General features: G+C 33.9%; 1 protein-coding gene and 1 non-coding gene across 3 annotated transcripts in view; both read left to right on the top strand.

Annotated features, from left to right (window-relative positions):
- ESF1 (ESF1 nucleolar pre-rRNA processing protein homolog) overlaps positions 1–15339 on the top strand; it is a 62776-nt gene that overhangs the window by 10947 nt on the left and 36490 nt on the right. For both annotated transcript variants that reach the window (XM_054574071.1, XM_054574070.1), the window contains exons 6-9: positions 493–645; positions 4717–4831; positions 6782–6929; positions 11032–11190. In XM_054574071.1, the coding sequence (XP_054430046.1) occupies positions 493–645; positions 4717–4831; positions 6782–6929; positions 11032–11190 (575 nt within the window). The remainder of the gene's footprint in view (positions 1–492; positions 646–4716; positions 4832–6781; positions 6930–11031; positions 11191–15339) is intronic.
- LOC129071005 (U1 spliceosomal RNA) lies at positions 1083–1248 on the top strand. Its single transcript, XR_008529175.1, has one exon. It is a non-coding gene; the product is annotated as a U1 spliceosomal RNA (small nuclear RNA).

The following is a 15339-nucleotide window of genomic DNA, read 5'->3' as shown; positions in this document are numbered from 1 at the left end:
GATGGCTGAAGAGAACGGATGACGACCCTCAAACAATATGTTGTAATTAAGTGAAATTAAACTTAATATCCATTATGGCTTGACAACACAATTTCTTCATAACTATTGCTAATGCTTTCCTAGTATATTTTATAATACAGTGCTTGTCCATTAGTTTTTCTTGAGAACGGTATATACATGGTACCAAAGTTAACACACACCTAAAAACTAACTTCTTAAAAATTAAAATCATAGGTAAGCATATGTAATTCTTATATTCTCCTTTTCTAGCTATCAAATTCCAAACAAAATACCTATTTTGTACCTCATCAAAATAATAAATTGAACTAAAGTGTTTTTTAACATTCATAAAGGCAAAGTCATGAAGGAAGGATGGATTGGTATGGAGGTTGTAATATGTTTTTCTTGAAACAATTGCATTATTTTTTAAGGGGAAGTAGGTATTTGTGTTTCTGTATAAGTAAGCTTAGTGATTTTTTTTTCCCTTTTTAGGACCTCTAGAGAAAAATTGAGAGATTATCAATTTAAAAGACTGAAGTACTATTATGCAGTAGTAGACTGTGATTCTCCTGAAACAGCTGCTAAAATTTATGAGGATTGTGATGGCCTGGAATTTGAAAGTAGTTGTTCATTTATAGATCTAAGGTAATCCAGTGTATGTCTCACCAATTTAATATTGTAGTAAATGTGGTTACAAGAAGAAAAATGTTAGAATTGGTAGTGCTCCATGCTGTTTTATATTTTAAAAGAGGATTTTTTGCTTTTGGAGGAACTCTGTCCTATGGAAAATCACCCTTAAGAAAACGGGAATGAGAAAATGATAAAAGTATTTTGTATGAGCCACCCCACATTTATGTCCTTTCAAATATGTTAGCTGTGTTTTTAAGATGATGGGTTATGTGTAGAGATATTACTTTGCAACTGTCTTTTAGAACTAGGAACCAGGTGAATTACTTTTATTTTATTAAAGTGGGGGGCAAAGGAATTTGCTAATAAACCGGTATCTCTAGATCTGTGCTATCCAGTATAGTAGCCACTAGTCACATCTGGCTCTTTAAATTTATTTAATTAAAAATTTTAAAATACTTAGCTGGCAGGGGAGATACCACGATTACAAAGGTGGTTTTCCCAGTGCAAGGCTTATCTGTTGCACTGAAGATGTGCTGACTCTTGCAATTTCCCGAAACGTGGGAAACTTGACTGCATAATGTGTGTTAGTAGGGGAGTACGAAAAAAATTTTTTTCATTTAAAATCCATTTCCTTAGATACAGAAAATTGCCACCGTCATAGAAAGTTCTGTTGGACAGAACTGTTCTAAGTGCTGCTCAGGAGGTCAATGAATGGAATTGCTGGCATTGTCTTCAGACTTGGGCATTATTTTCACCATGTGCTCCAACTCCTGACCCAGAGCGGAAAACCCTTAGGTGGTTTTGAATATCAGTTCTAAGGAAATGGGAAGCTGAACTACTATACCATTTTATCATAGCCTAGTCCTTTTGGAACCCAGTAAACCATTCTACTGTGACACTTTTCAATAGAAACCACTACTTTGTATGCAGGTTTGTTAGCAGCTTTGTTCTTACAGTGAAATGCGTTGGATAAAAATGCATCAATTCATAGTCACTATGCCTTTAATACTTCAAAGGCATTCCAAGTGGTAGAAAAATACAAATAAAAATTTTGGAATTGATATTTTGGGGTAAGAATTTTAGTGTCCTTAAGTATATAGCAAGAAGTTAACAAGTCAGTAGGAGGTGCTTGTTTTGAATGTGTAAATAGTAGTTAACAAACATTTGTTAGAATGGCATACTCTGGTTATTGTGAATTGATGTTAAATATTCATTTCAAGATTGTTCTATTTCCTTTTGGGGACATTTCCATGCAGTGTTAGAATAAGCTCTGGCAGTGCCTAGAAAATCAGATCAATGACTATGGAAAAAGTTGCCTTCACTGTTTTATTTTGTTTTCTACTGCCATCCTGTTATCTACGGAAACCTTTTCTCATCTGCCCCAAAATGTAGAAGCATGCATATTAGTAATAGTTGAATATATAAATCTCAAAAACAAAAATACTTGTTTTTCTTCTACTAAGTGTGTGCAGAAATACAGTTGGAAGAGGATGTTGTATAGATGTACTGAATCTTAGTTACCCATTCCTCTCCCCAAAAATCATTTTTAATATATATTTTATTGAGTATGCTATTAGAGTTGTCCCATTTTTTTCCGCCTTTATTCCCCTACACCACCCCTTCCCCCAACATTCACCCTCTGCCCTTAGTTCATGTCTGTAGGTCATGCATATAAGTTCTTTGGATTCTCCATTTCCTATACTATTCCTAACCTCCCCCTGCCTGTTTTGTACCTACTATTTATGCTGCCTATTCCCTGTACATTTTCTCCAGTTCTCACACCTCCCCCTTTCCCACAGCTCCACTTCTGTGATTCTGTTCCTGTTCTAGTTGTTTGTTTTTGTTTTTGTTTCTCTTTTCTAGGTTCAGTTGTTGATAGTTGTGAGTTTCTTGTCATTTTACTGTTCATAGTTTTGATCTTCTTTTTCTTAGATAAATCTTTAACATTTCATATAATAAGAGTTTAGTGATGATGAACTCCTTTAAATTGACCTTATCTGGAAAGCACTTTATCAGCCCTTCTTTCTAAATGATAGCTTTGCTAGATAGAGTAATCTTGGATGTAGGTCCTTGTCTTTCAGGACCTTGAAACTTCTTGCCAGCCCCTTCTCACCTGCGAGGTTTCTTTTGAGAAATCAGCTGACAGTCTTATGGGAACTCCTTTAGGTAAATGTCTCCTTTTCTCTTGTTGCTTTTAAGATTCTCTCCTTATCTTTAATCTTGGATAACTTAATTATGATGCACCTTGGTGTGTGCTTCCTTGGGTCCAACTTCTTTGGTACTCTCTGAGATTCCTGGATCTCCTGGAAGTTTATTTCCTCGGCCAGATTGGGGAAGTTCTCCATTATTTTTTCAAATAAGTTTTCAACTTCTTGCTCCTCTTCTCCTTCTGGCACCCCTATGATTTGGATGTTGGAAAGTTTCAAGTTGGCCCCAAGGTTCCTAAGACTCTCCTCATTTTTTTTGAATTCTTGTTTCTTCATTCTGTTCTGGTTGAATATTTATCTCTTCTGCTCCCAATCGTTGAGTTGAGACCCGGTGTCCTTCCATTTATTGTCGGTTCCCTGTACGTTTTCTTTTATTTCACTCTGTATAGCCTTCACTTTTGTCTCCATTTTGTGACGATGCTCAGTCAATTCAATGAGCATACAGATTACTAGTGTTTTAACAGTGCATTTGATAGGTTGGTATCTGTTCGTTGCTTAGTTCTATTTTTGGAGCTTTGATCTGTTCTTTCATTTGGGCCATATTTCTTTGTCTCAGCATGCCTGTTATGTTGGGATGGGCAGAGCCTTAGGTAGTCACTGCGTTGTGACGCTGTGTGGGGTAGGGGTGCGAGAGAGAACAATGCCACTTGCTCAGCTCTCGGCAGCTTTCAGTTCCTGCTACTCACAAGCAAATTCAGCCCTTCTGGTGCTGATTCCCAGGTGGGTGGGTTTGTGTACATTCTAAGACCCTGTGGGTCTCTCCAACGGACTCTCCTGTGAAGCTCGGAGTTTATCCCACTGCCACAACCCCCACACGTATTTACCCCCAGAGGTTTTGAGGCTTTCTTTTCCTGCACTGGAACCCTGGATTGCATGGTCTGTCTCGCTCCCCAGCTGTTCCTCACGGTTTATCCACATGCAAATATGGGACTACCTGGTCCACCAGCCGCCACCTCACCTGCCTCATCCTCCAGCCGCTGCCTTGCCATGGGTCCGCTCTGCCCCTCCTACCAGTGTAAATGAATGTTTCACCTTTAGATCCTTCGTTGTCCGACTTCCATACAGTTTGATTTTCTGGCAGTTCTGGTTATTTTTGTTTTCAAATTTGTTGCTGTCCTTTTGGTTGTGCAAGGAGGCAAAATATATCTACCTATACCACCATCTTGGACAGATGTTCTCTATCCTCCCAAAAATCATTTCTGATGGAATATGCAGCATATACTTTTCTTGAGGAATTAAAATCTATGTAAGTTACAAAAGCTAAATACAGTTACCATGGAGTCTTTATTTCTGCTTCCCCAGCACCCCCAATTCCTTGGCCAGAATCCTGAGAATTGTCTAACAATTATAATGGCTAATTTACATTTAACAGCTATCTATTTGTGGAAAAAAAAATTGTAAGATAAGATTGTTAGGATTTTTTAGTCTTAAAGAATCAAACTTAAGCTTTTCCTTATTTTCAGTAACACCTCATGTATACGATACTTTATATTCAGAAAACTTAACCATTAATAATTCTGTTTGATCTTCAGAATAATATGTAGAAAAGCAATGACTACGCTAACATGAGTCTAGGTCTTTTTGAAACATGAGGGACCCATGTGTGTTTGCACCTGATTCATATTAACTAACTCCTAATGCAGGGTTTCTACCTACACAGAGTTCACTTAAATTTAATGGAATTACAGACTTACAGCTTGTGAATCACAGAAATTTTGTGCCAAGGTTATTTCTAACATTGTTTTCCTCATCTACATGTGTGTTCTATAGAAACTTTTATATGGTATGTATGTATAAACTACAACTAATTAGAAGAGAATCTAAACTGTGGTTGTTTATTATTGCAGCATATGTTTAAATAAACTTGTTTATTTCTTAGGTTTATACCAGATGATACTACTTTTGATGATGAGCCCAAGGATGTAGCCTCAGAAGTGGATTTAACAGCATATAAACCAAAATATTTCACATCTTCTGCAATGGGAACATCAACGGTATTTCTTAACTTTTAAAAATGTGTAGCTGGAATATATTGTTTTAAGAAAAGACTTTGTGTAGTATTTACTATATATTTAGAGGTGGACAATATTCAAAATTTTAATGCACAAGTAAAAATAAAATGAGACACAAGTGTATTTGCATTTTTATCTACCACATCTGTTTGAACCTATTTACAGATTTTTGTTAGGCTTTTAAGCCTGAATCAATAACCTGAAAATGTGTTTTTCTCTTCTATCTTTTCCTTACACTTTTAATCAACTAGATTCTTTAATAAGTAATATGCCAGTTATTAATATTCTAGGGGGTGGGAAGGAGGTAGTGGGAAGATTACCTCAAATTACAGTTAAAACTTAATCAAAATTTAAAATAGGATCACATTTTTCCTGCAGATAAGATCCAAAATTGTAAGAATAATTGAAGAAGAATAATTCAGGACTGCTAGATATCACCTTAATGCTGAATAATCCACAATCAAAAGATTCTTATTGAATTAGTTTATTATTTTGCTACATAGTGTTTCTCTTCTCTCTCCCCTGCCCCTCCCCCTTGCCGCCCATTAACTTTCTGTCCACAACTGGACTCTGCAGCAGCAATGCAGGCTTACTACTGCCTTTCTTGTGACAAACCACCATTCTCTTCTGAGGATGGGATGGGGGCAGAGAGGGACTTCTGTATCTTTCACATGCATGCTGTGGTGGGCACTGTGTGGCCTTCATTAGTTACTAGGTATAGTTAAAACTTACCATTATGTATAAGTGAAGTCTAAAATACCCGCTCCCTGCTGGGGAGTCAGGTGGAGGAGAGTATAGGGGGATAAGTATTGATGGACAGAGACTTGACTTGGGGTGGTGAACACACAACACACAATACAGTGTGCAGATTCTTTAGTAAGTAATATGTTGTGGAATTGTGCACCTGAAACCTGTATAATTTTGTTAACCAGTGTCACCTCAATAAATACAATAAAAGGAAAAAAATATTTTTAAAAATAAAAATAAATAAAAAGACTAAAAAGGAAAAATTAAAACATTTTTAGAAAAGAAAAGATTAAGTCACATAAAATGTAGAGTCATGTTATTTTTAAAACTGAAGAAAAGAACCAGAGCAAGCCTGTCTATCCAGCCAGTCTGGAGTTCCAGGGCCCCGGCTATGTTATCCATATCTGTCCCAGATCCAGCAATGGTTTTGTGGTCATCAGCTCAAGCTTAATTATCAAAATAGGGATAATTCTGAATCCTGTGGCTGGTTAGAGCCAGGATAATGACAGCTATTTTAAGAATCAGATTCCTTGGTTAATTAGTACTCAGGGAGATTTACCTGACTGCAAGAAAAACCAAGGATATAGGACCTACCTTCTGATGAAGATAAAACCTCTCATAGGATCCTGTCTGGGAATGGGGATTGTGTTGAGGACAGGAGCCAGTCACCGGACCCATCATGTTACAGATAAATTCATGTGTCATAGGGTTTACTCTACTTCCAGTCAGTAGATGCCTTTATTATCAGCGGTTCTCAATCTTTTGGAAAGCAGACCCCACTGAAATTGTGTTGAAAGCTTCAGTAGATTTCGCAAAGCTTGTAGACCTGAACTACCTAGAACTCTAGCTGAAAAAATTGTTTTCACTGATTCATAATTATGCTAACTTTTTCACTAGTGCATTTTAAGAATATCTTTTCACCACAATATTCCAAAAACTGATGAATTTTTACCGCCGTTAATAAAGTATCTTAAAAATAGAGAGTTAGGTGGTCAGAGATACAAATTAATTGAAATGATTGTTTCCACAAATAGAATAATTTTTACTAAGCATGTCATTTATCTATTTTAGCATCTCTTAACCTTTTTAGCTTACTGTTAACATATAAGTTAGCGGTATTCTTTAACAACTTTGAGTGGCTGACATTTTCATTTTTATTTATTTTTTCTTTTTCGTTGGTAAAAGGTGGAGATCACTTGGGACGAGACTGATCATGAAAGAATTACAACGCTCAACAGGAAGTTTAAAAAGGAAGAGCTTTTGGACATGGATTTTCAAGCTTACTTAGCTTCCTCTAGCGAAGATGAGGATGAGATAGAAGATGGGCTGCAAGGTACTTGTTAATCTTCTGGTGTTCTACATTTGTAAGCGTTTAAACGCCTAATCTAGACTTAATGGAAATACGTCTTTGGCAGTAGCTTAAAAGGGAGTACCAGACTAAGCCTTAAACTGTCTGCAAAGCATACTCCCATGTATTATATACACCTTAGATGGCAATTGATATTTTTATTAAAAAAAATGCTTCCTTAACCTGAATTTCTTTATCCATAAACACTTCCTTCAAAACTTTGACCTAACCAAAAAAAAGCCTAGCCTTGTAGACTTGTCATGGTTCACAGTTATGCAGTATCTTAATAAACCAATAAAATGCTTTATTACTACCCTTTTTTAAAACTAAGAACATCTTTTGAATTGAGTGAATATTTTTTACATTCCATTTTTCTCCTCAGCTAGTTTAGAAAGTAGACTCTTTCTCTTTATTTAGCAATTGTCTGAGAAATTATGACTTACATCCTTAAGTTAGGAAAGTCCAATGGTAATTGATATTTCACCATCCTCTATAAGATAAGAAATCTTAAAACAACTTTCATGTTTTCTTGTGTATAATAATTCTTTTTTTTTTTCCCAGTCCCAAGGGACATTAATATTACTGTTTTTATACTGTGTTTGTTTAAATTTACCCACATTTTTCCCACTTCTTTTTCTCTTTGTATTTTTCTAAATCTAATACTTCTGAGGTCATTTTTCTCCTGCATTAAGTAAATCCTTTATAATTTCCAGTAGTGTCTGCTGGTGTCAGACTCTCTTGAGTTTTAGTTTAGTTAAAAAAATGTCTTTATTTTGCCTTCACTTGTGAAGATACCTTCCCCGGTAAAATATTCTAGATGGATAGTCCTTTCCATCTGTACACTGATAACTTTTGAGAAGTCCAAGCTATCAGCTTAATATTTTTTAAGTCTTTTGAAGGTTGTCTGGATTTTTTTTTTACCTTTGACTGCTTTTAAAGATTTCTCTTTCTTTTTGTCCTTCTGCAGTTTTACCGTGAACTAAAGTAAATTTCTTTTTATTTCTTGTGCTTTGGAGTTTGTTGTTTCTTGAACTTGTGGCATGGTATCTTTTATCAGTTTTGAAATATTCTTACCCATTACCTATTGAGATATTTCTTTTTACCTCTCCGTCTGGGACTCCAATTAAATATATGTTAGGTCTTTTTACTGTAACTTCCATGTTTCTACTCTCCTATATTTTTTATCTATTGTCTTCCTGTGCTGCATTCTGGATATTTTCTTCTGACCTATCTTTCAGTTTGCTAATTATTTTTTCAGCAGTGTTAAAAATGCTGATAAACCTATCCATTGAATTCTTAATTTTAGTTATTGTATTTTTTTACTTGTAAAGGTCTATTTAATTATTTTTCAAATCAACAATATCTTTTTCTACTCATTACAGATCCTCTTAACATGCTCATTTTCATAAACAGAGTGAGCGAGCATGTTTTTGTAGTCTGTGTGATAATTTTAGTACTTCAAACATTTTGAGGTTGATTTCATACTTTACAAGATAGTTCTCTCTTATTTACTTGTGTGCCTAGTTAACTGTGTGTGCTGATTTGATATTTGAGGTGAGAGTACCTCATCTGGTCATTTACCCTAGTCATTCTGGGACCACATTACTGCAATTTAACACTTGAGATTTCCCTGGACTTCCTGGGTGATGAAAGTCTTCATGAGGGCTGGTTTACTGCTGATGGACCATTGCTCTGAGAATGTACTCCCCCAGGCCCCTGCTTAATGTAGGGGTACTAGTTGAAATCACCTCTTTTATGATCTTTAACTTTTGTCCTCTTGGCATTACCAGGCTGCCCAGACTGTAATTAGTCCTGCAGATGTTTCTTTTGTGGGTCAGTAAATACTCTCAGATTAAAAAAGGTCTTCAACTCTGGGATCATCTCTTTGGTGTTCCATTCTACTTGATATTGACTTTGTTATTCCTCACTAACTTGTCAGTTTTTTTGAAGGTTTTTTTTAAAGCCCCCTTCAAGTTTTTTAAAAGGTTTGTTAAATATTTAACCTAATTTGATGTCCTCAGTGAAAGGGTCGGTCTGAAGTGGTAGCTTATGATTAATGGAAGCAGAAATTTTCAAATTATCTATTCTACATCTTTATTTTTTTAAAAAGTTTTTATGATTGAAATGACTAATAGTATATTTTTAAAAAGTCTATACTGTGTACTTAAAATAACTCATTTTTTTAAAATAAATTCAAAACACCCCTTTTTCCTATACTGGATTGGGCCCTGTTTGGGAATTTGAATTAAATCCTAAAATGCTTTTTTAGTATTATCTTAGGTCCATTAAACCTTAACTTTCTTAAGATCCTATGATTAAGAAAAAGGAATCTATGAAAGATTTCGTTTAGACTACTGAAGATACTGCTTCATTTTTGTTTTTCGTAAAGTACTACTCTTGCACTGTGTTCCACAAATGGAATAGTTAGTATTCTACCTCATACATGTATTCTTACTCCTAAAGCTTTAAGGATTAAGGAGGACTTTTCATGTGAAATATATTACTCATTAAGTTTTTTAAAGCATGCATTTTACTTCAGTATGCTAATTGTTGCAAGCTTACTTTAATCTGTAATTTAGTACCTCTATTAGATACAATAGTATGTTTGAATGCCTTAGAGTTACTAGATGTTCCTGATATTGTTTATTAAGAGATAATTGCAGGGCTTCTTACTGTTACAATTAATTTTTTACTCATTATATAGTACTAATGCTTTCACAGAGCATTCTTCTTAAACTGGAAAAAAACAGACCTACATGAATTATCCCACATTTTAGAGTTTCAGAAAGTAAATTTTAGTACTGGAAAAAATCAATTTAAAGTAAGCCATCAGAGACTTACCACTAAAATTTCAACCTGGAAGGAGCTTGCTTCTAATTATGTTTTCAGAAGTAAGCTTTTAATAGAAAGAAATACATTGCCATTTTGTTAATGTGTTCCTGATGTTTTATCCATTGAATTACGGGATACATGACAGAATTCCATCCAACATTATTATTGTGGCACAAAGCACAAACAGGAAAAAAATGAATTTCAGCTGTTCAAGTGAAAATGTAAAAGTGTGATAGGATGGAAAGAATGTCCTGGACTATTTTTTATTCATTTAGAGAAAAAAACTGTAAAAACATTTACTTAACCAATCTTTTTTCCATATCACCTTTTTAAAGATACAAGGACAGTCTGTTAACATTGATGTTTCACAGCTAAATGCTTAATAATATGGGACATTTTTAGTTACCATTTAGCCATAGCTCATAAAAGAGAGGATCTTCTTTTTGCTGCTTCTAAATTTTTCTTTATTGGGACATTTAGTCAATTCAGTAAGTCTGTATGTTTTGCATTAAAACCCAGGTTTTTAATTTATGGTTTTGCCTTGGAGAATTACAGTGGAAATAATAGAGCAAACTAAGTTTTCACGTATTCGTTTTCTTTGGTATTTGTTGCCCATGAATTTACTGTTCCTCTTTATTCTAATTATTTTTATGAAATCAGGAAATAGAAATGTGAATATTTTTTCTACACAGGGAAATTAATTAAATAAACTTCTAACTTACTCATTTTTATTAATGTATTAATGATATCCTCCTGAGCAAGTATTTGCTCACCATCAGATGGAAAAGACTCATTATTTTTTGTTTTGGATTACAAGCAACTTACTTCATCTATCTCTTCAGCATGAACAGCTGAATCCATCTTGCAAATGCATCCCAACAATATTTTACCTCCTTCTATTGACAGTAACGTTTTAAAGCTTTTGGTGACTAGTGGAGAACATAAAGAGGGATAAAATGTCACCCCTGCTGCCTTGCTTATAGGGAACAGAATTATTTTTAAATACGAATTTCAATAAAAAGGGAGATTCCCAAGGGTACTGCTATTACAGTGCTAATTTATATCACAACTGATTTTTATTATAAACAAGATGTAAGTTTTTGATTGAATTCATTTAATATTAAGTTTAAGTCTGATTTTGATAAACTGTTATAAAGTAGGTCTGACAGCATCTTTCAAGAAGGTGCCCGTTAAACACTAGAGTTAGACATGAATTATTCCTGTGCATTAAATACTTTTTATTTTTTGGGGTTAGATGATGAAGTCAGTGTAGAAGAAGATTGGAAAACAAAAAAAAGTCAGAAAGATGACGAAGAACAAATTGCTAAATATCGACAGCTCTTGCAGATTATTCAGGAAAAAGAAAAGAAAAGAAAAGAAAATGATATGGAAATGGAAATTAAGTGGGTTCCAGGTAAGAATTAGATACTAACTAAATGTTGACTTGTTTTCTTCATTTTAGCAGGTAGAGTGCATTTTGGATGTGACAGAAAATAAGATTAACTTGTGTTTGGAAACATAAACTTTAAAAATCTTGTTTTCCAGGAATGTTTTAGGGAGGAAGTGAACACAGTATCTCTATACATCATTTAATTCTCAATTTTTTAGGGACTAAGTGTTTTTACTCTTGCCAACTTATTCTTGGTTTGATTTACTAACTACAAATTATTTCTGTTCATTTATGAAAGTAAACCTTTCCTTTAATTCCAGTATTCTCAGGATGTAGAAACTTCAGTCCAGTACCGTGTATTCTAAAGTCATTAAACTTTTTTCAAAATATGTAATTCGTAAATGGACTTTTTACATATAACCCTTACTATACCTTAATTAGTGAGGTTTCACTAATACACAATGTGTAATGCTTAGTTTTCCATCTCAGTTTTGCTGTGAATAGTCAAAAAGTTAGCATAGTAAGTGATTTTTATAACTGCACTGTTCAACTCTTTTTTAGAGTAATGCAATACTATTTAAAACCATGTCAGAGCTACCTGGCTGGTGTGGCTCAGTGGATTGAGTGCTGGCCTGTGGGGTCGCCAGTTTGATTCCCAGTCAGGGCACGTCCCTGGGTTCTGGGCCAGGCCCCCAGCTGAGGGTGTGTGAGAGGCAAGCACACATTGATGGTTCTTTCCCTCTCTTTCTACCTCCCTCCCCCCCCCCCCAAATAAATAAATAAATAAATAAAACCATGTCAGAGCTAAAGAAAGATTAAAACCAGGATAAACAAGGGTTGTTTTCCAGTGTATGCAGTTTTTCAACAGTCCTTGGCATATTAGCGCATACCTTTGCAAACAATATTGATTTTGCAGATTAGTTTTTACATATATATATTGTCTTGTAAAGGTAGGTATAATTTTAGATGTGGATTTACTTCTTCCAGCCTCTAGATGAAAAAATACTACTTTTAACACTTGTAAAAGGTTGTTAATACTAACTATTTTTAATACTAACTACTTTTAAAACAACTGGGCTATGTCATAACCATTTGTTTGAAATGTTTGGCTTTTGCAGGAAGTTTTGGTAAGGAAAAATGAAGTTCAGTAGCGTTATCATGTGAACAATGGTTGAGAGAACTCAATCTAGTCTGAATAAGAAAAACGTAAAAAGTGATTTAATAGTTATTTTCAGGTACTTGCAGGATGAATATGTAAATAAAGATTTAATTTCTCTTATTATCTCAGAACTTAGTGCCTTTACAACTGGATAAAAGAAAGATGAAGTAAAGTAGATTTCAAAGTAACATAAAGAGGAATTCTTTGTATTGTCAGACCTGTCCAGCAAAAGAACACAAAGGCTGCTTTAAGGACTTGAGCACCCTTTGTCAGTGAGTCTCAATAGGCAATACCACCTCACTATTTGGGAATGTTTGTGAAGAAACTTTTTACTTGAGATCCTTGACTTTACTCTAAAAAATGTCACTCTATCTTTAAAGTCAAATATGTTGTAATTATAGCTTAATTCTACTCTTAGAATGAACTTAATATATTTTGAATGAATATATTTTAATTGAGATATTCGTTTTATCTATTACAAAAACTTAAAATTAACTTGATCGAGAAGTTTTGTAGCAAATATTTCATAGTTACAGAGTGGACCAGATCTAATCTTTGTCTTTATTAACACAGTTATGTAGTGCAAATACCAAAAAGTGATACTTAAATTTATGTCTCTAACCAGAAATTTTAAGCAGTAGTTTTATTAGGATAAACCTCCCTTGGTCATGATGTACTATGATTTGTATATATTTCTAAACTCAGTAATGTTTTGTTAAAGATTTTATACCTGTGTTAATGAGGAATATTTATCTACAGTTTTTGTTTTTTGCAGTGTCCTTAGTTTTTGATATCAAGTTAATGGTGATCTCATGAAATGAATTAAGAACTGTTCCCTGTTCTGTTTAACAGTACATTTTTATCTTGACCATTTTATTTGTGGATATAATATTAATGTCATATAAAATATTTTGAAATGTAAAAAATATATGTAATTCTGTTACCCTACATCAGCTGCTAAGTGATTAGACAGATTGTGGTTTTAATTGATCATTTCTCTGTTGTTGAATATTTAATCCATATTTCTGATCCTTCACCAAAATAGAACTGTGGCATTGAAAAGAAATGTGACTTAAAGCTGTTAATGATTCCAAACCCACAAATATCAGTACTTTCTTAGATCTCTTCACTTTTATCACCAGCCAAATAATTGGCTTGCTATTTTGGGGAATTTTACTTTTAAAAACAATTTTTTAACAAAGACGCTTTTCTTTTTTTCCCCCATTTTAGAAATGTCTCCAAGCTTGGAGAACTAGTAGAGACCACAAGAAGAAGCTAATGCTGGCAGTCAGGCTTACTTACTCATTAGTTACATGATTTCCTGACACACATAGCAACTTTACATATGCTATGGATCAACCTGTGGTTCTCTCACAAGCTGTTAAAACTACCAGTGTCAAAACCCAAATTTTAAATCTCAGATGCCAAGCATCTAGGATGTTATAAATAATCTATAGCTTTTTCCATATATTCTATTATTTTCATAGGTTAGCTTCCCAGAAATGCAATTGAATTGTACCAGTTTATAATGCCTTCAACAATGAGTAAAGGTTCCAGTTCTATGGAATTATTGTCAACATTGTGTATATATTTTTTTACTGTTAGTTGAATGGTGGAGAATTGATGTTCTGATACATAATGCATTTTTATGTTTTTAACTGTATTTTTAAAGGCCCCAGAGAAGGTATGGTTGTTACCAGTGAATCCTTAATATGTATGTGCACACAGGGGTATTTGTAAATATAAAGGGTATTTTACATGTTAGACATGTTAAATGAGATAGTAAGTTAATCTTAACAGGATCTCACTTTACTCTTTTGGAAAGTGGAACTAATAATACCTTTTCTTGCTTAATTTGAATATTTATAAAGGGTACCTTATAAGCTACAGAGTACCATTTACATCAAATGTGTATTTTGTTGGCTTTCTGTCTTAAGACATCTGTGTTCCCAGTGATAATTACCCTGAACCCCAGGACTTTTGTGGTGTTATACCAGAGTAAACCACACAGTGTCAGTATGAGATTGTACTGTATCTCTCATTGGTTTTTCTGTGGCTTGACGTTCCAAAATATTAAGCTCTTCAGAAAAATAAGTACTCCTAATCACTAACACTTACTGGAGTATAGTTTGTTGATTTGTTTTTTAAAAGGAATTTTAGTTTAGACTGTTTAAATTTCCTATCTTTTTACATTTGGTTATACAGTACAATAACATCAGGAGTTTCATTCCGTAAGGGGAAATATTAAGGGAGGCACATAACAGGTACATGGGTTTAACAACTAGAATGAGCTACTCTTTGTATTGATAGTCTAGTTCCTTATGGAAATGTGATAATACAGCCTTATTAATTGTGATTATAAATAAGTAAAAATGTTGAATTAAAGATTTTTAAAGGGTTGTAATTCATTATTTTGATGTATGCAGAGTAGTATTTTCCATCTCAGTGTGTTTCTAAAAAGGTATCCTTCCTGACTCACTTTGACGAGTAGAGAAAGTATTGCATGTAATAGTTTAAAGGGCCTTTATCACAAATGTGCCTCATTAGGGAATTTTTAATATGAACATAAATGATGCACGATCAGTTCTATCTCGTATATACTAAACCTCCCCTAGAATAATAGTTCAATTATTCTATATAATGATTTTTTTATTACAGATAGTGCAAGCTGTATATAAATAATACCTTTGAAATTTAATCCAGAATATGAACAAATAATATGTGTTTACAAGCTTAAAAGAAATTAGATATGATAAAATCTTTTTTCCCTAGTTATTTCTGATTTAATACACACTAGTGAAAGGAAAGCTGGTCTTTTTTCTATTCAACATTCTTCAGTACCCCAACTTGCCTTCAAGTAATTATTGAGCACCCACTGTATGCCAGGAACTATTCTAGACAACACGTGAACAAAACATACAAATCCTTGACCTCATAAATCCTGTATTCTGATGAAGAGGAAGACAGATGGATCTCTAGTAAGAAGAATACTAGAGCAGAGACTAAAGAAAGTA

Source organism: Pteronotus mesoamericanus, unplaced genomic scaffold, assembly GCF_021234165.1.
Source record: "Pteronotus mesoamericanus isolate MK-2021 breed Mesoamerican mustached bat unplaced genomic scaffold, CSHL_Meso_final contig_25, whole genome shotgun sequence".
NCBI lineage: Eukaryota > Metazoa > Chordata > Mammalia > Chiroptera > Mormoopidae > Pteronotus > Pteronotus mesoamericanus.
Note: the sequence above shows the minus strand (reverse complement) of the source record. Positions and strands in the feature narration are given on the sequence as shown.